This window comes from Eulemur rufifrons, chromosome 19 (assembly GCF_041146395.1).
Source record: "Eulemur rufifrons isolate Redbay chromosome 19, OSU_ERuf_1, whole genome shotgun sequence".
Taxonomy (NCBI): domain Eukaryota; kingdom Metazoa; phylum Chordata; class Mammalia; order Primates; family Lemuridae; genus Eulemur; species Eulemur rufifrons.
Window position 1 is genome coordinate 47,733,626 of NC_091001.1, and position 24,127 is coordinate 47,757,752.

The window sequence follows — 24,127 nt, forward strand, 5'->3', positions numbered from 1 at the left end:
GAGGAAATCAACAACTCAGCATATAAGACCAGACTCATTTGACAGTCTTTGTTCACGTGGCATCATAGCATCCTAAGCGGGAGGAGGCAGGCTCGGTATAGTTGGGTGAGAGGGTTGCAAAGACCTGGGTTCGTATCTGGGCAGGTGTGTCTGACTGGTAGAGCCTGACTCACAGGCCCACATCCCTGCTGCAAGGGAGGCTGGGAAACTGAGTGTCAACCATTTGCAGCTTCAGGTACATGAGGTGAAAACTTCCCTGCACAAAGTGGTGGGGGTCATTGCTGTCCTGGGAGCCAGAAGAATGACAAATGTCTGTTATACCAGTTCAGCAGCATTTATAATTTTCATGTCCCGTTATATCACAGCTTTCCTGTCTGCCTAGAATGGCTTGGTGTAGCTGAGGAGATCACCCCATGACATGTGTGCCTGGGGTGGTGAATGTATAGCGTAGGACCACCAGATTCCTGGTGCTCGTGTCATCACTGTGAGTCTGGGAAAACGATTGCATGGTTCCCATGCCGGTTCCTCTCCGTGGGTTGTCTTCTCTACCTCTGTCTCTTGCCTTTCTCTATGGCCCTGCTTGAGTCCAGCTCCTTGGGAACCGTCCATTCTGCCTTTGATCTGTTCTTGTACTTGTGTTCAGGGTCAATCTAAGTTTCTTGAGGCCTGAAGCTTTTACCATTTTTCGGGAGGGGAGTTATTCAGAAAAGGTCATGAAAAATTTGATGTCTGCATTGCTAGGATCTGCCCCAGAGCTCATGCAGGCGAATAGCCCAGAAGCTTAAGCTTCATTAGCTTCCCTGTCAACCTGCTTATGCTTGTATTCATTCTTTTTTTTTTTTTTTTTCTGTCTCTTGTTTTTTCCTGTTTAAAAAATTAGGGTATAATTTGCATATAGTGAAATTCACTCTTTTTTCTGGATAGTTCTGTAAGCTTTGTCAAATGCACACAGTCATGTAATGAGTACCACAGTGTAAATATAGAACATGTTCATTATCTCCCCAAATTTCCCCATTCCCCTTTGTAGTCAATATCCTCAACCCTCCCTTCCCTGACCCCTGCCAGCCTCTGGCAACTCAGCTGTTTTCGATCAATATAGTTTTGCCTTTTTCAGAATATCATATAAATAAAATCAAGTAGGATGTAGTCTTTTGGGTCTGGCTTCTTTCACTTAGCCCCATGCATTTGGATTTTATCTGTGTTGCGTGCATCACCCATTCTGTGCCCAGCACAGGAGATAGTGAGATGGGGAAGGCCCAGGCCCCGCCCTCCTAGTTTAATGATGGAGGCACTTGAGCCCATCATCATATGCCTTTCCTTCCACAGTTAGCACACCCAGCTTTGCCCGACCACCTGTCTTGTTCTGATGCGCCTGGCACCCCAGCAATGTCGTGATTGTCCTGAGGGTAAAACCTCTGAGGAAACCTTCTCAAGGTGTCAAGTTGGATTGGAAAGAGCAAGGAGTTTGGAGCCAGGCAGACCGTTTGAATCCAGCTCACCCACTGGGCAGCTCTGTGACCTTGTGTTAGGCTCAGAATCTGACACAGAGTAGGGACTGAATAAATGTCTGTTGGATAAATGAATGAATTTAACCTCCTTAAGTCCCAGGTCCCACCTATGTAAGAGGGGATAATAATAGTCACTTCACCTGACTGCCGTGGGGATCAGTGCCTGGTGGACATCAGCAAAGGTTTGTGCTGTTCCCATTGCCTTCCTAGGGCCTTGATACCCTTCCCCAGACTGGCACATGCACACTGTGCAGACCTCAAAGCTAGCTGGGATCTGGAAGAGGAGGACACCACCACCTGCTGTGTGGAAGCCAGGAGGGGCACCTGCTGAGCAGACAAGCCCCCAGAAAACCCCACAGATACCTGCCAACCCACTCCCCAAAAGCCCAGCTCAAAGAGCCCCTTACACTTTTCCCCACCCCCTCTTTCATGGTGCACGCAGGAAAGTCAGTCAGTCCTTCCCTCTGCGCAAGTATATACCACGTAGGAGGCTTTAGAGGAAGTTCACCAGGAGGAGAAAATCATAGCCCTTTAGCAGAAGACCCTCTGGCTAGGGGTCAGGTCTCTGGCTCTCAGATCTAGAGAGGGGGTGTGGGCTGGGAGATGGTGACCACAGGGCCATCTGCAAAACAGACTCAGCAGCACTCACCACAATGATTGTTATTACTGTAATCACTTATTTGTTGTCATTATCTGTTTGCTGGCTGCCTTTCCTACCAGATGACCAGGGCACACAGTGCTCAGCACACATTTAATGATTGAATGAAAAATGTTTTGGGGATAAAAGAATGGGTGTTCAAGTTACGATTTCTGTAGAAGAGAAGGGAAGGGAACTAATATTTGTCATTCACCCAGGGTATCTCTGGGATATTAAATCTTTACCTATAGTCTCATCGTTTAATCTGCATAGTAACTATTGAACGTAGGTGTTCTTGGTCTCTGCACAAGGAAACCAGTTCAGAATAATTGAGAAACATGGCCGGGCGCGGTGGCTCATGCCTGTAATCCTAGCACTCTGGGAGGCCGAGGCGGGTGGATCGCTGGAGGTCAGGAGTTCGAGACCAGCCTGAGCAAGAGCGAGACCCCGTCTCTACTAAAAATAGAAAGAAATTATATGGACAACTAAAATATATATATACAAAAAATTAGCCGGGCATGGTGGCGCATGCCTGTAGTCCCAGCTACTCGGGAGGCTGAGGCAGGAGGATCACTTAAGCCCAGGAGTTTGAGGTTGCTGTGAGCTAGGCTGACGCCACGGCACTCACTCTAGCCTGGGCAACAGAGTGAGACTCTGTCTCAAAAAAAAAAAAAAAAAAGAAACATGCCCTCCATTCCTTGACTAGTCAGTGATGGAGCTACATTCAAACTCAGCTCTGACGTCAAAGCCCAGCCTCTTTCCACCACACACAATAAAGCTAGGTTTCTTAAGAATAGAAATCTCTACAATTAAGATTTGAAAACAAAAACAAAAAAAGATTCAAACTGACATTTGAGCAGGATTTGAGGGGGCTGGATTGTAGAGTGTAACAGCATGAATTAAAATTTACAGAATGTTTGTTCCTGCTTGCATCAGAATTTTGTGATTTTCCAAGTTGGGTTTGGGGAGCATTTAAATGGGTGATGGACACACTTAAAACTTTGACTCAAGCAGTACGAAAGTAATCCGTGTAACCAAAACATTTGTACCCCTGTAATATTCTGAAATAAAAATTAAAAAAAAAAAACAAAAAAATAAAAATACATAGAGAAAAAAACAAACTAAATTGGGGTTTTTGCAGCACAAATTTAAATAAGCAATAAAACCCCCTCTCCATTGCTAAGAGAGGCAGTGTGGACTGGAGAATGTTCATGCACTTGGAGACAGGTGACTCTTGTTGGGTAGGAGAGGGGCTTTAGCAGATTCCTGAACCACTGTGAGGCTCAGTTTCTTCCATTTGTGACCTGGGAAAGTAACCCCAGTTATCTCAGAGGGAGAGGTGTAGATCAGATGAGCAAATAAGCAAATGAGAGGTTTGTGAGGTGGGTTACCCAGGAAGAGTTGTGGTATATGTGTTCATTGTCCAAGTTCTGCATGAGGAGCAGGGTCTGAAACAAACTGGGAAAAGAAAGACTCTACAGAGAGAGGCCGGCAGAATCACACATCAAGATGAGGAAGAAGGATGTGTCTTGTCATTATTCTACCAAGATCAGCTCATATTGAGAGAGAACCTCATTTATGTGAGCAGTTTAGTGCTTGGAACCCTGTAATGTACTGTCACCTGGTGTCAGTAAATACAAGGTGTAAGGCCAGAGTGGAATTCTGTTAGGTAAGGAAGCAGGCAACATTCTCCCTCCCTCTCTCCTAGTCCTCATTCATTCATTCATTCATTCAGGGACCACCTGCAAGCTCGAAGCTATGCACTGCAGAGTCAGCAAGACGTATCACAGCAGTGAGGAGATGGGCTGTGGAGTCAGAGAGACCTGGGTTCCAGTCTGGCCTTCTCCCCTGACTAATTATGAAACTCCCCTATTTAATTTCCCTCAACCCAGTTTTCCCATTATTGTGGGGAAAATGATGATACTGGTATCATATGAAGGTTAAAAGTGAGAATGCTTGTAGGTAAGTTTGTACCATTCCTGGTGCATAGTGAGCACTCATTAAATAAATAGTAGCTTCTAAATCATAATAATGTAGTCTCCAGGGAGCCAAAATGCACAGCAGGCCAAACAGTTTCTGCTGTTTTCCTATTTTTTCCCTCTAGCCTATTAGAAAGTGACGATGGGTAAGGAGAAGCCCAGGGTTTGGGACTCATGGCAACCAAAGCCCAGGTGGTTTGCTGTGCCACGGGAGCCTGAGCTGTGTACCCAGACTGAGCGACTCTTTGCCCTGTTTAAGCTTCTGGAAAACTGTTGTGATGAGGATGTTTCCTGCGGCAGCATGGTTAAAGGTCAGAGTTTCTCAGGTGCACTTTGAACCTGGGCCCACAGCGTGTCTGAGACAGTCCTTTCAGGGCTAGAGTTAGCAGTGAGCCTTGGGGATGCATTATGGTTTTATGAATCCTTATTTTGTCACACATGGACCCTCTGACATCAGGAAAGTACTGGTTGTCTCAGAGTTTGGAGATTGATGCTCAGGTCAACTTTATCCATTTTTGGAGCCACACAACACAGCTCACTTAAGAGTGTGAATTCCTCCCAATGCTTTTATTTTTTTTAAATGGTCAGGTTTATTAAGGTGAAATGGGTAAAATTCACTCTTTGTAGGCTAAACTTGGTGGCTAACATCTATAATCCTAGCACTCTGGGAGGCTGAGGCAGGAGGATCACTTGAGGTCAGGAGTTCGAGACCAGCCTGACCAAGAGTGAGACCCCATCTCTACCAAAAATAGAAAAAATTAGCTGGGTGCTGTGGTGCTCGCCTGTAGTCCCAGCTACTTGGGAGGCTGAAGCAGGAGGATCACTTGAGCCAGGAGTATAAGGTTGCAGTGACCTATGATGACACCACTGCATTCTAGCTGGGACAACAGAGTGAGGCTCTGTTTCAAAAAAAAAAAAAAAAAATTCACTCTTTGTAGTATGAGTTTTAATTCTGAGTTTTGACAACAAAAGCAGTTTGTATTTAGTGCATAACCAGCACCGCAGTCCAGGTACAGAGCAGCTCCATCCCTCCCCCAAATTCTTCACAACCTTCTGTGGTCCACCCCTCCGTGGTCCACCCCTCCCACCACCTCTAGCCCTGGCAAACACTGATCTGATTTTTGTCTCTGTAAATTTCTCTTTATCAGAATATCATATAAATGGAATCACACTGCACATTGCCTTTTGAGTTTGCTGCTTTCACTTACTATAATACATTTGAGACTCCAAATGCTTTTGATTGCAACAAAGTTAGTGGTCCTGAGATGAGCATGGAAAGTCAGTAGCATTCCTGTACACCATTAATAACTAATAGAAAATCTAATTTTAAAAATTCACAATACCACCACTAAACAAAACAAAACAAAAAACCAAACCTGAAGTGCCTAGGAATAAGTAAGCCAAAACATGTGCAAGATCTTTTTGGAAAAATTTACAATATCGTGAAAAGATATTAAAGATGATGTGGAGAAATGAAAGAGATCATGTTCATGAAGAAAAAACCTGAAATCATAATGTTGGTGCTTCTACCCAAGTAAATTTTATGAAATCAGTGAAATTCTGATTAAAATCCAAATACGGTTTTCCATGGAACTTGACAAACTATCATGAAATTTCCATTAAAAAAACAAAGAGCCAAGAATAACCAAGACAGTTTTAAGAATATCAGAGTTTATTATAAAGCTATGGTTATTATTATTATAGTTATTATTTAAGACACTGTGGTATAAGTGCATGGTTAGGCAATAGCTCAGTGGAATAGAATAGAGAGCTGAAAACGATGTCTACACATGTCAGAAACTTTATATATGACGGGGTAGTACTGCAAATCAGTGGGAAAGGATACAGTAAATGTTACTGGGACAATTGGGATCCGTAGAAAAGAATAAAATTGAATCCCTAACTCACATTATACATAAAAATCAATTCCAGATGAATTAAAACTTAGTAGTGAAAAAGCAAAAGTTAAAAACTTTTATAAGAAAATATAAGTGACCAGGATTTCCTCAACAAGATATAAAAAAAAAGCTATAAAAGATCAATGTATTTGTCTATATAAAATTTAAAACTTCTCTACAACAAAAGGCACCACAAACCAAGTTAGAAGAGTTTATATTAGGGAAAAACATTTGCACTGTATAATATATGTCCAAGAAAAGATTTATACCCAGAATTCACAAAGGATTCCTAAAAATCACTAAGAAAAAGATAAACAACCTAATGGAGAGATATAAACGGGTCAGTTAAGCAGCCCAAATAGCCAATAGGCATAAAATTTTGCTCAACTTCCCTTGTACTTAAGGAAATGAAAATTAAAACAAATATAGGATACCATTTTACAGCATGAGACTGGCAAAAATTTAAAAATCTGACTGTCAGTTTTGCAAGAATAGGAAGCGTAGAAACTCTCTCACATTTGGAGGAACAAATATAAATTGGTATAACCAAACCACTCCAGCAAGTGGTTTTGCATTATCTGGTGGAAGATTCTGTAGCTTATGACCCAGCAGTTCCATACTATGTATATACCCTAGAGAAGGTCTCAAATGTGCACAAGGAGGCATGCATAATAATGTTCATCACAGCCTCGTGTGTAACAGGGAAAAATTGGAAAGAACCTAAATATGCATCAATAGGATGGATAAATTGTGATACATTCATTTAGTGAAGTTCTACACAGTGGTTAAAATGATCTAGAGAGACAAGTATCAACATGAACCAAATTTCAAAAACATAAGGTTGAATGAAAAAAATCACAGTGGAATACATCTAGTGTGATTCCATTTATGTAATTTTTAAATAGGGATAAACACAAATTTTTTTCTGTCTATGCATGGTTTACATAGTTAATAAAAACATGGTGAGAATCATGAGCACCAAATTCAGGATAGTGGTGACTTAGGGGAAAAGGATTGTGTCAGGAAGGTATATGTAGGGGACTGCAAATATATCTGCCCTGTTTTAAAGTTTTTTCCAAATTAAAAATTGCAACATATTTATTGGACTACCAAAAGAAGCTCAAGAACCAAGGAGACTTCTTCTTTTAGAGCAGACAGCAAAATCTATCTTGGAGATTAGTTCTCATAAAAAGTGATAAAAATTGATTCATAAGCTTTTAGAAAAAACCTTCAGAGAACAGCAATTAGAAATTATATACTTTTGTCTGGGCACGGGTGGCTCACGCCTGTAATCCTAACACTTTAGGAGCCAAGGTGGGAGGATCACTTGAGGCCAGGTGTTCAAGACCAGTCTTGGCAACATAGCAAGACCCTGTCTCTATAAAAAACAGAAAAATTAGCCAGGCTTGGTGGCACATGCCTGTAGTCCCAAGCTGAGACAGGAGGGTCGCTTGAGCCCAGGAGTTTGAAGCTGCTGTGAGCTATGATGACACCACTGCACTCTAGGCCAGGCAACAGAGCAAGACCCTATCTCAAAAAAAACAAACAAAAAAATTATATATTCATATTTTATTAAGAACAAAAAGCACAAAATATGATCAGTGTAAATTTTAACCTTTTAATTCTCAGATGAATTCCTTCATGAATTGGAAGACCTTTGGTGTAAATTCATTTTCTTGGATATCGCACACCATTTTTAAAAAATTATGAAATATATACATATACAGACAAGTGCATAGGAAATATGTGTATAGTTTAATGTATGTTTGTAACTATTATATAAAGCAAAATCTGTGTGACCGCCACTCAAGTAATAAAGCTTTCCAGAAGCCTTTGTGTGGTATACAATGTGATTTGTTTTATAATGGTATAAACAAGTATATAAATAGGCTTGTTATTTCTCTTACATTTTAATAGTTGGTTTTTGAAAATATAATTGCTAGCATTTATTTTTTAAGTTTTCAACATAATTTTGGATTGAGAAATGTTGGTCCAACTCTATGATGCCTAAAAAACTGTGGAAAATACGATTTGATTCACGGTTTGCAGAGGTTGTGGCCACAGTCAGCAACCACAATGTCACATCTCATACCTGTGCCCTAGCCGGTGATCTCTTCCCTGAAGGCTCTGGGGAATGGTGAGCAGTCCTCCTCAGCAACATTTACAGTTAATTCATGTGAGCAATATCTCTCTTCTTTTGGCCAGAGCTCCAGGAAGTTGATAAGTAGCTTCAGAGCTGTTTTCCCTGACATTGGCCAATGGGCTAGGTGTGTGGTCTTTAGCATTTTGGACCAGCCCCTCCTGTCTGAGCATTTGCTGTCTTTCCTGAGACACTGGGCATTTTTAAAAAAACTCTTGGAGTAGATTGCCCTTGATGATCAGGTGAAGAGCCCTTAGCCTGAGGACCAGGAAAAACACACTAGACCAGGGTTTCTCAACAGTGGCACCATTGACATTTTGGACTGGATAATTCTTTGTTGTAAGGAGCTGTCCCATGTATTATGTTTAGCAGCATTCCTGGCCTCTACCCACTAGATGCCAGTAGCGCCCTCTCAGGTGTGACAACCAAAGTGTTTTCAGACATTGCCCAGATGTCCCTGGGAAACTTAATCACCCCCAGTTGGAAACCACTGCATTAGAGCACAGTATTCACATGAGGCTGATGTTCCCTTCTGGAGGCGGCAGCTGTAGGGGAGGTGGGTGGGGACGTGATCTGGATGAAGGCCCTAACTTGGAGCAAGAGGAGGGAAGGGCAGAGATTGGAGAAACGCAGCAGGCAGATCCATGGAGCCAGTAAATACGGGTGGGGGCTTCAGGGTAACAGTTAATGACAGTGGGGAGAAGGGAGGGTGGGCGCAGAGCTGGGAGGCTGTGAGGTGTGGTGTGAGCTCCCTTCAGAAGGAACCGCGCGGAGTGTGCTAGCACAGAGCTGTCTTCCCTCCTCCCTCCACCTTCTCCCTGCTTGAGCCCACCTTGAGTCCTGAAGGAGCTTTAGACCCTCCTAACTATTTTACCACTTTCTTCCTGACCTTGTAGAGAGAGTGATGTGAGTCCAGCACGTGGGTTAAGTTCCTTGGAGAGAGGCTACGATTGTTTACTCATTTGTCCACTCAGTAGGCATTTGTCAAGCACCCTCTTGGCAGGGGCTGTGCCAAGCAGTAGGGACCCCCCGATGGCTCAGGACTGTATGGTCTGGGTGGGAGACAGGCTCAGCCAGCACAGGCAGCCCCGGGAGGAGGAGGAGGCAGGCTCTGTTGTCAGACTGCCTGGGTCTGTATCTCAGCTCTGCACCTGGCTGTTGTATCTCCTTGGGCAAGTGACTAACACTGCTAAGCCTCCGTGTCCCAGTCTGTGAAACGGGAAAGTAAGAATTCTTATCCTATGTACATGGGAGAGGATTGAGAGCATGTGTACAGCCTGTAGGACAGTGCTTGGTATTAGTGAGCACTTGATATTAATATTTTAAATGTTTTATTATTACTAAGACTACATAAGGCTGTCACAGACTTGAACAGTATCAAGAAAATTGAGGGAAGAGTAACCAAAGACTTCACAGAAGTGGCATTTTTGAGATGGGTCTTAATAGGGCTTTATCAGGAAAAATAAGAAAGTTGTGGGATTGGGGGAAGATGAAGCACTAAGTAAGGTTCATGCAGAAGAAAGAGCAGCCAGGAAGTCAGGCCTGCCAGCCAGCGTGGTCTATGGGGGACAGCTGCTGGCTCTGTGATCCCGAGGCTGAGGGAGGGGTGGGAAGCAAGGCAGGTAGGGCCTTGGGGTGGGGACACTTGGCCTGAGGGAACATAAGGATGGAACCCCTTTGGCTTGGGCCTGCTTCATTCCTTATGTCTTTCCTCCAGAATAGATTAAGAATTGGCCATTTTAATCTCATTTCCCCCTCCCTGTGGCAATGAAATGCTAAGTGTTATTAAGCTTTTAAAAACGGAAAAGCAAATTGGGTTGTGGTGAGACCTTGTGCTATCAAAAGGGGGCCAGGCTGGGGGACACTGGCAACCAGTTCACACCCAGAGAGTCCGGCTGCTCCTCGAGACGTCCCAACTCTGACCACTCCAAGGGTGCCGGCTCCTTGGCATTCACAGAGGGGCCAATCAGTCGGCCACTGGGTCGCCCTGTGCTGTCCGCCTATCTCTCGTCTGCCGCTCACATGCTGCCTCAGGGCAGGGCTGGACGCCGTCCTGGTAGACGCAGGATAACCAGGGCATCTGTGCCCAAGGAGCGGCGTGTTTATTTCCCTGGAGTCTGTGGCGTTGTGCCCGAGGCTTTGCTGACTCAGCCTGGTGCTGCCTGGCATCCACCTCGCTGCTGAGACCTCAGTCCCAAGGTCACCATTGCCCCCTGGATGGTGCTGACTTTGGCTTCACCACTCTCCGAAACTTCACGCAGTGAACACGGACTTACTGAGCACTTCCTGCCGTGCTGGGCACGGGCGGTGCGGTTATGAATGAGACAGGCGCCGTCCCTGGCATTGTGGAACATGCCACCCTGAGGGATGGAGAGACACGGGGCAGACCGTCTGAGTGGGAAAGGTGGACAAGGGCTCAGACAGGGGCAAGTACAGGAGTCACAGTGACATAGAGCAAGGCAAGGAACCTGATCTACAAGGCGTGACAAGCTCAGGAAAGGCCTCCCTGGGGAAGAAGACCCCCTTGAGATGTGAGAGGGCAGAGAGGCGGGCGAGGATGTGGGAAGCCCTCCTCACCAAGGCACCTGTGACCAAGTCCGGTGAGCTTCCTCGGCTGCATCCCCTGGCCTGCCTGGTGTCCCTGGCACCACTCTCTCTCTTAAATTCTGCCCCCCTACACTCTCCCCGTCCTACTTTTTCCCTTCCTCCAGTTGCTCTTTTGTCCACTTTGCTTCCCCTCTTGCTCCTCTTGAAGATCAGGTCAGCCTTCCTGGAGGATGGCTGTGCTTTCCAAGGCCATGGACAGTGGTGACAGGAAGCCAGGCTTGGGGGAGGCTGGCCTGGCCGGTCTCTGGCTCCCGCCTTCACCCCTCACTGGTCATGGGACCTTAGACAAGCAAGTGACCAGCCACTCTGTGTGCTGGAGTCCTGTCTATAAAAGGGGTTCCTTGAACAAAGCAGTCTTAAGTGGGGTAATGCCGTAAAATGCTTAGCTCAGGGCCTGTGTGAGCCAAGAGTTAACACAGCCCCCTCCCCTCCAGGGTCAGAAACTGACTAGCTTCAGTTAACCTTCTGTTTTTTCCTGGAAACCTGATGAATGTGGAATGTCAGGGTGTTCCCCAGAAACAGTGCTTGTGCTGAAGCTGAGCCCTGCTTGGAAAATTGCATCTGGACTAGGAGTTGTCTGTACGACCTCTAAATACCCACTGAGCCATGGCTTTGGGCTTCCCCAGCGTGGTGTCTTGTAACTGGGCAGGCTCCTTGCAGGGACCCTGGAAGCTCTGTCTGTGGGGCTGTCACAGGAGCTGCCAGCTCCTTTGGGGCCAGGGCGCCTCTGCACCCAGTCCCCTTACACCTGAGTTGACACTTGGAGGTGACCTCACATATCAGGTGAATGTCCAGCTCTGATATTTTATCAGTTCACTCATTTACAAGTATCTGTTGATGGCCTGCTATATGGTAGGCCTGAGAACGCAGTGTTGAGCAAAACAGATTCATTCTCTGCACTCAAGGTGCTTACAGTCCAGTGGGGAGATGGCTGGCAATCAAAGCATCACACAAACAGTAGTAAAAGAACACCCTGATAATATGCACATCATGCTGTGAGCGTGTAGTGGGGAGATGGGAGAGAGGTCAGGGAAGGCTTCCATGAGGAAGTCACGCTGGGGCTGGGATCTGATGGGTGAAAAGGCACTAACCAGACCAAGAAGGGGGAGGGAAGGGTCCAGGAGGAGAAAATACAGAGGCCAAGGCTTTGTGGTGGGTGCAAGGTGCAGGGAATGAGGGCAGGTGGGGCTATATCACGTGTTCCTTAGAGGCAGGGCTGAACGTCAGATCATTTAAATGACCCAGGGCCACCCTGGGCATATGGATCAGTGAGAGCTGCTGCCCAAACACAGTCACCCTGGTGTTATTTTTGCTTTGTCATCTTAAGAGCAGTGAGAAGCAGGTTAATGCAGGATGGGGATGCGTTGGTGGGAGGAGGGGTTGGCCTGATTGGATTTATAATTTGAAAAGCTTATTCTGGCTGCAGGAGGCTGACATCAAGTCCCAGGGGAGTGAAGTTCGAAAGAACCTTGAGGGAAAAGGTTTTTAATGGAGAAGGAAGCCCAAGGTGTGTGCGGGCTTCATAGAGCATCGGAGGGGGCTTTGCAGCCAGAGAGGAAAGTTGGCCTTTAACTGCAGGGGTCTTGGCTGCTCCCGTCTCCATTTTTGGCTTCTGTGATCCCAAATCAGAGTGAAGGAAGGTGGGCGTGGGCTATAACTGAAGATAGAAGTGGCCACGGATGCCCCAGCTATGGGCAGAAAACCTTCAGGGCACTCATAACAAATCAAGCCCCACAGCAGTGTTTTCTGTAGCTTGGAGAATTGTTCTTGGCATCAAAGGCACACATTTTCCATTAAATGGGGTGAATAAAAGTCACATTTCTTTGTCTCTCTGTCTTCCCTCCAGGCTTATATTTGGCACCCTTTACCCTGCATATTATTCCTACAAGGCTGTGAAATCCAAGGACATTAAGGAATATGTAAGTAGCACTGTTTATTTGAGGGGGTGGCTGATGGGGTGAGGTGGGGAGGCTGGGTGTGAAGGGTGGGAGAAGGTGGATGCCCTCCTTGCTGTGGGCACTGGAGGCAGAGCAAATGAGTCCCTTCGTCACTCTTCCTCTCATGAGACATCTCAGGAGTCCTGTCCCCTGTCTAGACCTCAAGTGTTGAAGTAAGGAAAGCAGAGAGGTATGGCAAGAGGAGATGCCACCTGGAATGGGAGGTCCCTCTGCTCTGCCACATGCCACGAGTAACTTCACCTCCCTCAGCCTGTTTCCTTGTCTGAAAAGCACTCTGTAGACCATAAAGCACCGGGACCAGGAGACAGTGTGGCGTTTAGGGCAGGAGCATGGCTCCTGGAGTCCAGCAGACCTGGGTTTGGTTCCTGGCTTTGCAGCACTGCCCTCATTCCAGCACCTCACCATTTAAGCCCTATTGCTATATAAGCTTTTTGAGGGCAGGGCTGTTCGTCATTCTGTATCTGTTTCCTGCAGCATGTCTCGGAGGGCAAGCACACAGGAACGGGATCCAGGAGGATGTGCTGGTTGGAGGATTGTATCAATTACTGTTGGGTGATTTGAGTGTTCCAGTCACCAGCCTTGAATATGCTGGGTGGCACCCTCAGGCAGAAAGACTGTCAGACCAACAGTGATTGACAAGGACCTGTGTGGGGTGGTGAAGGAAGGGTGCTCCTCGTGTAGGACCCAAACCCAGGTCAAAGAGAAAAGGGTATGCTTTACGGCATCAAGAGACGAGGTCAAGTCCTGGCTCTGACATTAATGAAATGCTGGGCAAGTAGCTTCAACTTCTAAGAGTCTCCGTGTCCCCATCTGAGCAGTGGGGTCACAGCAATCTCTCTTTTACTCAGAAGATGTCACTTGGCAAGTTTGGTGTAGGTAAAGAAACATTTCAAAGCAGGCCTGGAAAGTCATTCTTTTCTTTCTCAGATTTCCCAGAGAGTCTTTATGGTGAAACCAGCCACCTCCAGATCAACTGCAACCAGAACTCTCCCCCTTCTCTCCCAGTTTCCCAGAACTACTTGCCTCTGCCTGCGTCTTCTGCTCCTAAGCAGGGGATGCAGAGGGGAGCGATTTGTTCTCTGGAGACGGGGTCCTGGTACATGTGAGGGAATCTCAGTGTGCACACTATAACTAGCTGTGAAGTTGCAAGCACAGAACCTCCTGGTTCTCCATTGCCTTGGCGTAGGGCAAAGCGTGAGGCAGCCTCTTCCAGCCGTCCCTCTGCCGACCGCTCCCCACCTGCAGCACGGGAAGCTATGCCAGGGAAGGCAGCCTTATTGGGGTCACTGCGGTGCCGGATCTGATCCTGCACTTTGCAGGGGCAGAAACTCGATTCTGTCCGCTCATCCGAGAGAGATCGAACCCTGGTGAATTGTTTTGCTCTGACTAAACTCACAGGAGCCTGGTTTACGACTAGAGTGGCAATTCATTAATTTAGAGTGACAGCCATAACTGATGGCAGAGCAGCTGTTTGTGCGGCTGCTGAGAATACACTTTCCCTATGGAAAGCTCGAGAGTTGAGACTAGAAGCCTTCTTGATAAAAATAGAATCTGAAGAAAGGATCTGAGTAGTGTCAGGGGAGGCCTGCCTCCTTTGTCTGCACTCACACTCTCCTGGGTTTCCTTCCTGCAGTCCTTCTGACCAGCAGGCCCGTTTGTCCGAGAGAGAAACGCAGGGGTTTCCTCCGACTCCCGCCTCTCCCTCACCCCCAACTTCAACACACACACTGGCTGGTGACCGTGTTCCTTCTCCCCTACCCCCTGAAAAATCTTCAGGTCTCTTTTCCTTCTCTGCTGCCACTCCCTAAAGTAGGTTCTCATCATTTTCCTGGAATGTTGCAGTAGCCTTGAAGTAGTTTTTTGTCACTGTAACAAATTACCATGAACTCAGAGGCTTAAAACAGCACAAATGTATTATCTTACGATTCCGAAGATCAGAGGTCCAGCAGGTCCCCCTGGGCTAAAGTCAAGCTAGGCTGGCGCTGTCCTTGCCTTGTCCCATTCCTAGAAGCCACTCGTGCATTCCCAGGTTTGTGCCCCTTCTTCCTCCTTCAGAGCCTGCAACATCATGTCTCCCTCTAACCCAACTGGGAAGGGTTCTCACTAAGGAGTCACATGATTACATTGGGCCCACCTGGCTAATCCAGGCTCATCTTCCCATCTGAAGGTCCTTAACTTAATGACTGCAAAGTCCAATTTGCCACGTGGGGATTAGGACATGGACGTCTTTGGGGAGCTACTATTCTGCCTGCCACACCTCCTAACTGGTTCCCCTGCCTCTCGCCCCTTATTTCCCAGTCCATGTAACATCCAATTGCCTTTAAAAAATGGAAATCTATTAATTTCCCTCTTCCTGGATCCTTTAATGGCTGCAAGATCGATCCAAGCTGCATTATATGGTGTTTAACACCCATCTTCATCTTGCTCCTTCCCTTCCCAGCCAGTTCTCTGCACCTGCCCTAGATCTCAGTACCTAAGGCATGGTTGGTGGGCTGGTGTTATCAACATCACCTGGGAGCTCATCGGGAATGCCGAATCTCAGTCTCTACCCAGATCTCCTAAATAAAAACCACATTTTTAACAAGACCCCCAATTTGAGAAACAGTGCTCAAGACATTTATAGCTTCTTGTGTCTTTGCAGACTTACTGCACTATTCAAGGTTTTTGGATAAAAACTTAAACAGAAAGGAATTTATGGGAATTTGTCGAATTAACTAGAAAGTGGGAGAAAGATACTCAGGACCTGGGGAGGATCTGAGAAGGTTGGATGGTGGTCACGGCCAAACTCATGCCGTGGGGAGGACCTGGTTAGGAAGCCTCTGCTGGTGGCACATGGTGGATGCTGGCTGCCTGTGTCTGTGCCTCTGGAACATTCCCTGAAGGTGCAAAGTCCTGGAGAGGGGCGTCTGATTTTTTGAAGCTCAGACAACAGGCCTTGCCTCCCACAAAGACCCTCATGCTGGGAGATTTCTCCCCATTTAGAAGGTGTTGGATGTGACTACCAGTGGGAAAAAAAGTAGCCATTACATGTACGTCTTTGGCTGTCCTGCATCCACATCCACTCCTTTACATGTATTTTGGCTTTAAAAACAAACTTCCAACAGGAATTCCGTACAACTCATTTGTCAGATACAGATTTCTTTTGTTGCTGAGTCAGCTCCAGGCCCAGTGTCTCTGGGCAAAGTCCTTTCCTTGGGTTCTGACAGGATCCAACCTTAATAATAGCATTCCAGAAACTGACTTGTCAAGTCATCACCGACACAGCCCATGTACTATATTAGTGGGGAGCGGGAATAAATTAAAATATAATTAGTTAAAATATTTAAATCTATACATAACACAGAAAGGAAGAACATATGGTTAGAAGCTGCAGTCCATATTCATGCAACTGGTCATGAGTTCATAGCTGGTATTTATGTCTTGTGTTAAAAGACAATTTTTAGTCTGGGTGTGGTGACTCATGCCTATAATCCCAGCACTTTGAGAAGCTGAAGGGGGAGAATCGCTTAAGGCCAGATGTTTGAGACTGGCTTGAGCAACACAGTGAGACCCCATCTCAGAAAAAAAAAAAAAAGAGAGAGAGAAATTAGCCAGGCATGGTAGCACGTGCCTGTAGTCCCAGGTACTCAGGAGGCTGAGTCAAGAGGATCACTTGAGCCCAGGAATTTGAGGCTGCAGTGAGCTATGGTCACTCCACTGCACTCTAGCCTGGGTGACAGAGCAAGACCCTGTCTTAAAAAAAATAAAGATAATTTTTAAAAAACAGTAAAATCATGACTGTTGTATAAATACAAAATGAACACGTCAAACATTTTACTTAACTTGTGAATTAATGGAACCAGTAAAGTGTTAAAAAATAGTTCAAAGGAGACTCCAAATAACAGACATATGTAGGCAGTCAGAAATATTGAAAATAATTTGTTAATTGATATTAAACTGATTTCTTGGTGGGCGGGATGGGGAAATCCTTTGTACCTCTGCTGGACAAAATCCATTTGCACCTCTACACCACCGCACTCTATGAACAAAACCATTTGCATTGCCATCAGTTTTCTTATAAAGTTGTAAAATAGCTCAAAGACATTGAAAACTAAGACATCTGCAGAATCGAGATAATTCAGAAGGATGCACTGGGCACCTAGCATTCCACAGGACAGCCATTCCAGAGTCTTTCTCAGGTTTGCCTGATACTTTCTTCTTCTGCCATCCAATTCCCTTTGCCTTGAGTTAGAGCTTTAGTGGGTGGGGTTGCATATCCAGTGGTGTGGCCCAAATCTTTATTCCTGAGGAATCTGAGGTCTTGGCAGCCTTGCCTCTGTAGGGTTATGGTAATGACACATTGACATTTACCTCTGAACAAGACAGTTCAGGTCTAGGAGGTCCCCCCGAGGGTCTTTAACTTCTGTCCACTCTCCTTCCTGCCTCATTGTAACAACCCTGGTTCCTCTTCATAATTAGAATCAGTTACCCCATCAAAGCTCATCAGTCCCTTTATTATTTATTTCCTACTGGTATGAGTCTCTTGAAATGGCCAGGTGACAGTATAGTCTCTGTTCCACTTCATTGAAATCATTTTGTATCCCCTGCTGGAAGCATCCATCTCTCAGGTACTGCGTGATAAGATCAGTGACTCCCCAAAGCATCAGCCTATTATTTCATTTGCTGTAAGGAGAGTCCTTGGTGAGAAGTAGTATTGCGTGGGATGCATCAAAATGAAATGGGTACTCCCTGAGTCTACAGCTTGCTGTGTGGCTGCTAGAAGTATGGCAATATAAAAACAAGTTCATGTGCAGAAAAGAAATGAATATTCCAGAAGGACCCTATGCTGCCCACCCCATGAGGGAAGGAGCCTGGTGTAATAAACCTGCTTCCAGAAAGCTGGCTGATGCCTTGGAATACGGTGTCATCCTGGAGATGCTTGGTCACTGCTGCTGGCAGCCTGGTCTCTGAGTGGTGGTTGTGGCCAGGTCCGCCTTGGTGAGAGGGATTCCATGTCGCTCAGCCCATATGCTACCTCTGTCACTTCCATGTGGCCACTTGGTACATGAGCCCATTGAACATGCACTGTCAAGCCAGAGAAAAGAGGCTGGCTGGCACCTGCAGGCCTGGTCAGTCATCTCACCCACTTGGTTACTGAGAGCCTCCTCTGCTGTGGGACCTGTCGGCGAGCATGAGCACTGAGCCACAGATATCTCCATTCTTTGGGCCTATTCACATCATTCCCAGACCACCTCAACACTCATCTCTCTTGCCCCTTCCAAGAACCTCATCATCTAAACAAAACTTTAGCTGGTGTTTTAAAATGTACCTGGATTTGTTTTACTCAGGGATGGTGAGATACGAAGACATGGAAATGACTGTCATGAAGGAAGAGGTTTTTATTCATGTTCCCTAGAAACAGAAGGCATGGCATGCTATGTAGGGCCATGTGGGGACGCACCTGGCTGGTCAGGAGGCAGAGAGGGAGTGGGGGAAACATGGGTAGCAGCCTTTATTGTGGTTTCCATAAGAAAAGTAAGGCAAGGCAGGGTAAACAGATTTAGGATTGGCTAGTTTGAGTAATTTCAGTAGGTTCCAGGGTGTGAGGCTGCCTCTAGTTGTCTGGTACTTGTCCTAGGGTGATTACAGCTGGGAAATATTGGGTCAACCAGTGAGAGCTCCATCAAGGAGGTGGTTTAGAGTGTAGGCTCTGGATTGCTTAGTTTGCATATGAAAGGCGTGCTGGGGTAAATCTTTTGCCATCTCTAAGAACTGGATAGCCTGGAGGAGGGCAGTCTCTTCCTAGTCAGCGAGGCCCCAGATGCCAGAGCATCAAAAATACAGAAAATAAGAAAATGTAGTTAATACACCTGGTGACAGTACACATGCATCAACTCAGGGCATCAGGCTAAGTGCCCTGCTCAAAGTCCTGCCTGCAGGGAATTCGCTTCCCCACTGTCTCAGGGCCACCCTGACTCTAGCCAACCACTATGAACTTGTGCCAGCAGATGGTGCAGAGTCATCTGCAAACCAGTCTCAAATTTTTTCTTACTCAGTCATTTGGCATGGCGAATTCCCTGTGAGACCGAAGCAGGGCCAGGTGCAAGAGGCGTGTGAAAGGCTCAAGAAATATTAGTGTGGCTGGTTAGAGGAGGGTCCAAAGGTGAGGTGAGGCTAAAGAGGTGGCTAAGCCTGCTACCCCCACATCCTGTAGGGAGGCCTTTCACAGGCTGTCAGAAACCCTGTGGCAGGGTAGATGGAGCATGGAATCCCAGCCAGCCTCTGTGGCTCATGGAAGGTCTCCAGGCCTGCTTCCCTCCCTGGGCTCAAAGCTTCTCTCCTGTCTTCTCACTCCTGGATCCTGCTCCTGACCAGTTCACAAGGAATCCTCAGGCATGCTGTGTGCTTTCCATCCCACAGTTGCTCCTTGTCAAACAAATCAGCCTTGACTCCCATGCTCTATTCTGATTGAAGCTCCACCCAGGCTCCTCCTCCCCATCTTGTAGGGAGGTTGGGATAGAACCTCTTAAACCTGGAAAGTTCTATTTCAAACCTTGGGAAAAATAACTGTTATTAGATTTCCACAGGCATGATGGGGGGAACCATTTCATAGTAATTTTAAATGAATACGGTTTCCATCTCTGAGTCACCAGTATTCCACTGACCTTGTTAGCCACAATGAATCATACTCAGATCCTTCTTTCTGCATGAAAGTTTTTTTTTTTTTTTTAAGAGATGAGGTCTTGCTCTGTAGCCCAGGCGGGAGTGCAGTGGCACAATCACAGCTCACTGTGGCTATAAACACCTGAGCTAGGGTGATCTTCCTGCCTCAGCCTCCTGAGCAGCTGGGACTACAGGCATGTTCCACCACACCTGGCTAATTTTTAAAATTTTTTTGCAGAGACGGAGTCTTGCTATGTTGCCCAGGCTGGACTCAAACTCCTGGCCCCAAGCAGTCCTCCTGCCTTGGCCTCCCACAGTGCTGGGATTACAAGCATGAGGCATTGTGCCTGGTTCCTGCATGAAAGTATTCTAAAGTGAAGGAGTGCATGATGGAAACTTCTTCAGGCTAACCTCCCTCCTTTGGTCTTGCCTTTCCAGGGGTCTGGTGGGCATTCTTCTTGGATGTTCTTCTGGACCCTCACACTATCCTAAGCTGCATTGACCTCAATCTGCTCTGCCTAAATTGGCTCTTTCTTTGCTTTCTTCTTCTTGTGAGTCACCCCACAATTATTAATCACTCATGCCCTGATTTCATGCAAGGCGCCTTTCTTGCCATGTATGTGCAGCTGTCCACTCAGTGGGCACTCGCAGTGAACATCTTTTGCCTTGCAAGCTATTTCTGCCTTTTCTTCTCAAAAAGCCATTTAGACAGTATTTCCCAAAGTATATTCCTTCTCAAACTTTTTGAAACCATCCTTTCTCTCCCATTCACCATGCCAACATTCTAATCCAGTCATTCAAAACATAGCCATTCAGTACTTACTATACACCAGGAGTTGCTTTGGGCACTAGAGATATAATGATGTGCAAGAAGGACTGGTCTCTACCCTCAGGGAGCTTAAAATATAGTAGAAAAAGCAGAGGATGCAACTAGAATGCACAAAACGAACGAACGAACGAACGAACGAAAGAAAGAAAAGCAGAGGAATAAACAGGTACTTTCAAAGCAGTGTAATATGTGTTATGACAAAGAACACGTGTGGCACAATAGAGGGAAAGAAAGTAAAAGATTACTCACACAAACTTCTAGCACTTCCTAGAGAAGTTACATTTTGGCTGAGATCTGAGGGCTCAAATCAGGAGGCGAAAGAGGTCCCTCTATTCTGGAAATTGAAAGAGGTTCATTATGGCTGAAATAGAAAATGAGAGTGGGTAGAGGAGTGGAGGAGCTTTTGATGGAGATAATTAGGTGCCAGTTCATACAAGGCCTTGTAAGCCAATTTAAGGAATTTGGGCTTTATCTTAACAACAGTAGGGAACCACTAAAGTCTAAGCTAGGAAAGAGAATCATCCAGTTAGATTTAAGAAGATCCAATTTGACTGGAACTTGGAGGACAGATTGAGAAGGGCAGAGGAACAGAAGCCAAGCGTAAGGCTGTAGTTCTGTTCTAGACAGGTTATGCTGGTGGTCTGAAGTAAGGAAAAGGCAGAGGGGAATGGAGAAAACAAGATAGGTTCCAGAGAAATAAGAGGAAGTGACAGAACCTGGTTGGCTGTGTTGGGTGAGGAATGCGGAGTTTTCCTCAAGGACACTGCCTCGTCTAGAGTTAGAAGCAGATGTCTAGAACAGAGCCCTGGGGAGGAATTGAAGAGACGTGGAAGAAATGGCCAGAGAGGCAAGAGGGAAACCAGGACAGTTGTAGTATTGGGAGAGCTTTTCAGGAAGTGATCGTTTTACATCCAGCTGAAAAGTCAAGTCAAGTAAAAAAAGGAAAGGGGGTCCCTTAATCTCCCTTGAAGTGTGTTACAAAGTAGAAGCCCCAGCGAGAGCAGTTTTGAGGTAGTGGATGCAGTGCACTGTAGTGGATGCAGTGCACTGAGCAAGTGGAGGATGAGGAAGTAGACACTGCAAGTACAGATGACTCACTGGAGAAGTTTGTAGCTAAGGGTTGTATCAAAGAAGGGGATTTTTTTTTTATTGTTACTGTCATTGGTCTTTGTTTTTAATTGAAGATACCAAAGCGTGGTTTGAATACTAAACAGAAAAAGCCTATAGAGAGGGAATTCAGGCTCCTGGCAGTGTGTCTGGATATTGGTGTTGGGAATTCCTGGGTCCTGAGCCCCAGCATGCTATGGGCTTTACAGCTGGACAAGGCCTTGTTTGCCTTCTGCTAAGGAGCCTGTCCTGCTAAATAACCTTGGCAGCATGTGGTGTCTCAGACAGAGTTACTTTTTATGGACAAAGCCTACCTTGTTTTTCTGAATAGAGAATACCTTTAAGTAATCCATTGAGATGCATATTTTAGAGTCACAAAGACGATGGAGATTCACCAGAACAGCCTTCATTTTTGAAAGATGTTTTTTCTGGGTATGAAATTCCAGGTTGACTTTTTTTTTCTCCTTTTAGCACTTTAAAGATGTTATTCCATTTTTGTCTGGTAGTCATTGTTTCAAATGAAAAGTTAGCTATCCAATTTTATTGTCATTTCCCTGTGTGTAATGTATCTTCCTTTCTCTGTTTTCTACTTTTAAGAGTTTCTCTATTTTTTTTTTTTTTTAGCAGTTTTACTATGGTGTGCTTAGGTATGATTTTCTTTGTATTTGTCTTGCTTGAGATTCACTGAGTTTCCTGGTTCTGTGGATTTGTTCTTTATGATCAAATTTTGGAAATTTTAATCAGTATTTCTTCATATAATTTTTATGTCCAGGCTGGGTGCAGTGGCTCATGCCTGCAATCCCAGCACTTTGGGAGGTCAAGGTGGGAGTATTGCTGGAGGCCAGGAGTTTGAGAACAGCCTGAGCAAACCAGTGAGACCCCCATCTCTACAAAAAATAGAAAAATTAGCTGGACATGGTGGCACAGACCAGTAGTCCCAGCTACTCAGGAGGCGGAGGAAGGAGGACCACTTGAGCCCAGCAGTTTGAGGATACAGTGAGCTATGATCCTGCCACCGTACTCCAGCCTGAGTGACAGAGCAAGACCCTATCTAAAAAAAATTTTTTTTTGTTAATGTCCCATTCTCTTGTTTCTCTTCTTCTGGAATTCCTATTACATATTAAATATATGTTAGACTGCTTGATACTGTTTCACAGGTATTGAGTTTCTCACTGTTGTTGTTTTCTGATCTAGGTTTTAGTCTTGATAACTCTATTACTGTGTCTTCAAGTACACAGATATTTGCTTTTGTTGTATCCAATTTGCTGTTAATTCCATACAAAAGCTGTTTTATTTCAGATACTATGTTTTTGAGTTCCAGAATATCATTTGCTTCTTTTTTTCTTTCTATACACATGTCCTGTGATCTTTTTTTCTTTTTAAAGAGGTTCTTTCTTTCTCTTGAAATCACCCATATCTTCATTCATTGTATTCACATTTTCCTATAGATTCTTTAGCATATTTTTACTTTTTAAAGAAAAATAATACTGAACCCCCCTTTTCCTCCAAGGATAAGTGTCTCATTAAGTGGAGACAAAAGAAAAGTTTAGCTTTCCTAATGAAAGCTTTGTTAATAAGCTGCTGTATATTTATATATCTTCTTTGGTGAGGTATCTTTTCAGATCTTTTGTCCATTTTTTAATTGGGTTTGTTTTCTTATTGTTGAGTTTTAAGAGTTCTTTTTGTATATATGTATTTTTTTCTAGAGACAGGGTCTCTCTCTATGTTGCCCAGGCCTCAAGCGAACCTCCCACCTTGGCTTCCCGAGTGGCTGGGATTACAGGGAGAGTTCTTTGTATATTTTGAATACAGGTCCTTTATCAGATACATATTTTACAAATATTTTTTCCCAGTCTGTACTTTGTCTTCCCATTGTTTTAATGGTATCTTTTCAGAGCAGAATTTTTTAATATTAATGAAATCCAACTTATTTTATTCTTTCTTGGTGTTGTATCCAAAAACTCATTTCCAAGCCCAGGGTCTCCAGATGTTCTCATATGTTGTCTTATAGAAGTTTTATAGTTTCTTTTTTTTTTTTCTGAGATGGGGTCTTGCTCTGTTGCCCCAACTGGAGTGCAGTGGCATCATCATAGCTTATGGTAACCTCAGACTCCTGGGCTCAAGTGATCCTCCTGCCTCTGCCTCCTGAGTAGCTGGGGCAATAGGCATGCACCACCACACCTAGCTAATTGTTCTACTTTTTGTAAAGATGAGGTCTGGCTATATTGTCCAGGCTGTTCTCCAACTCCTGGCCTCAAGTGATCCTCCCACCTTGGCCTCCCAAAGTGCTGGGATTATAGGTGTGAGCCACTATGCCTAGCAAGTTTTACAGTTTTATGTTTTGCATTTAGACCTATGATCCACTTTGAGTTAATTTTTGTGAAAGATGTAAGGTCAGTGCCTATATCCATTTTTTTATTGTTGCTGTTACACATGGATGTCCAGCTGTTTCAGCATTTGTTAAAAAGACTATCTTTTCTTCATTGAATTGCCTTTGGTCCTTTGTCAAAGGTCAAAAGACTATTATTTCTGTGGATCTATTTCTGGGATCTGTATTCTATTCCATTGATCAACTTGTATGTTTTTTCACCAATACCACACAGTCTTGATTATTCTAGCTTTATAGTAAGTCTTGAAGTTTAGTAATGTTAGTATTTTTCCAAATCTGTTCTTCTTCTTTGGTATTATGTTAGCTATTATGGGTCTTTTGCCATTCCACGTAAACTTTAGAGTCAGTTTGTTGATATCCATAAAATAACTTGCTGGGATTTTGACTGGGGTTGCATTGAATCTATAGATCAAGTTATGAAGAACTGACATCT

The 24,127-nt window shown here is 45.0% G+C and overlaps 1 protein-coding gene across 1 annotated transcript in view; it reads left to right on the plus strand.

Annotated features, from left to right (window-relative positions):
* The window catches only part of REEP1 (receptor accessory protein 1), a 105,761-nt gene that overhangs the window by 39,701 nt on the left and 41,933 nt on the right, over positions 1–24,127 (plus strand). Inside the window, exon 2 of the mRNA XM_069494534.1 lies at positions 12,616–12,688. Within this exon, the coding sequence (XP_069350635.1) occupies positions 12,616–12,688 (73 nt within the window). The remainder of the gene's footprint in view (positions 1–12,615; positions 12,689–24,127) is intronic.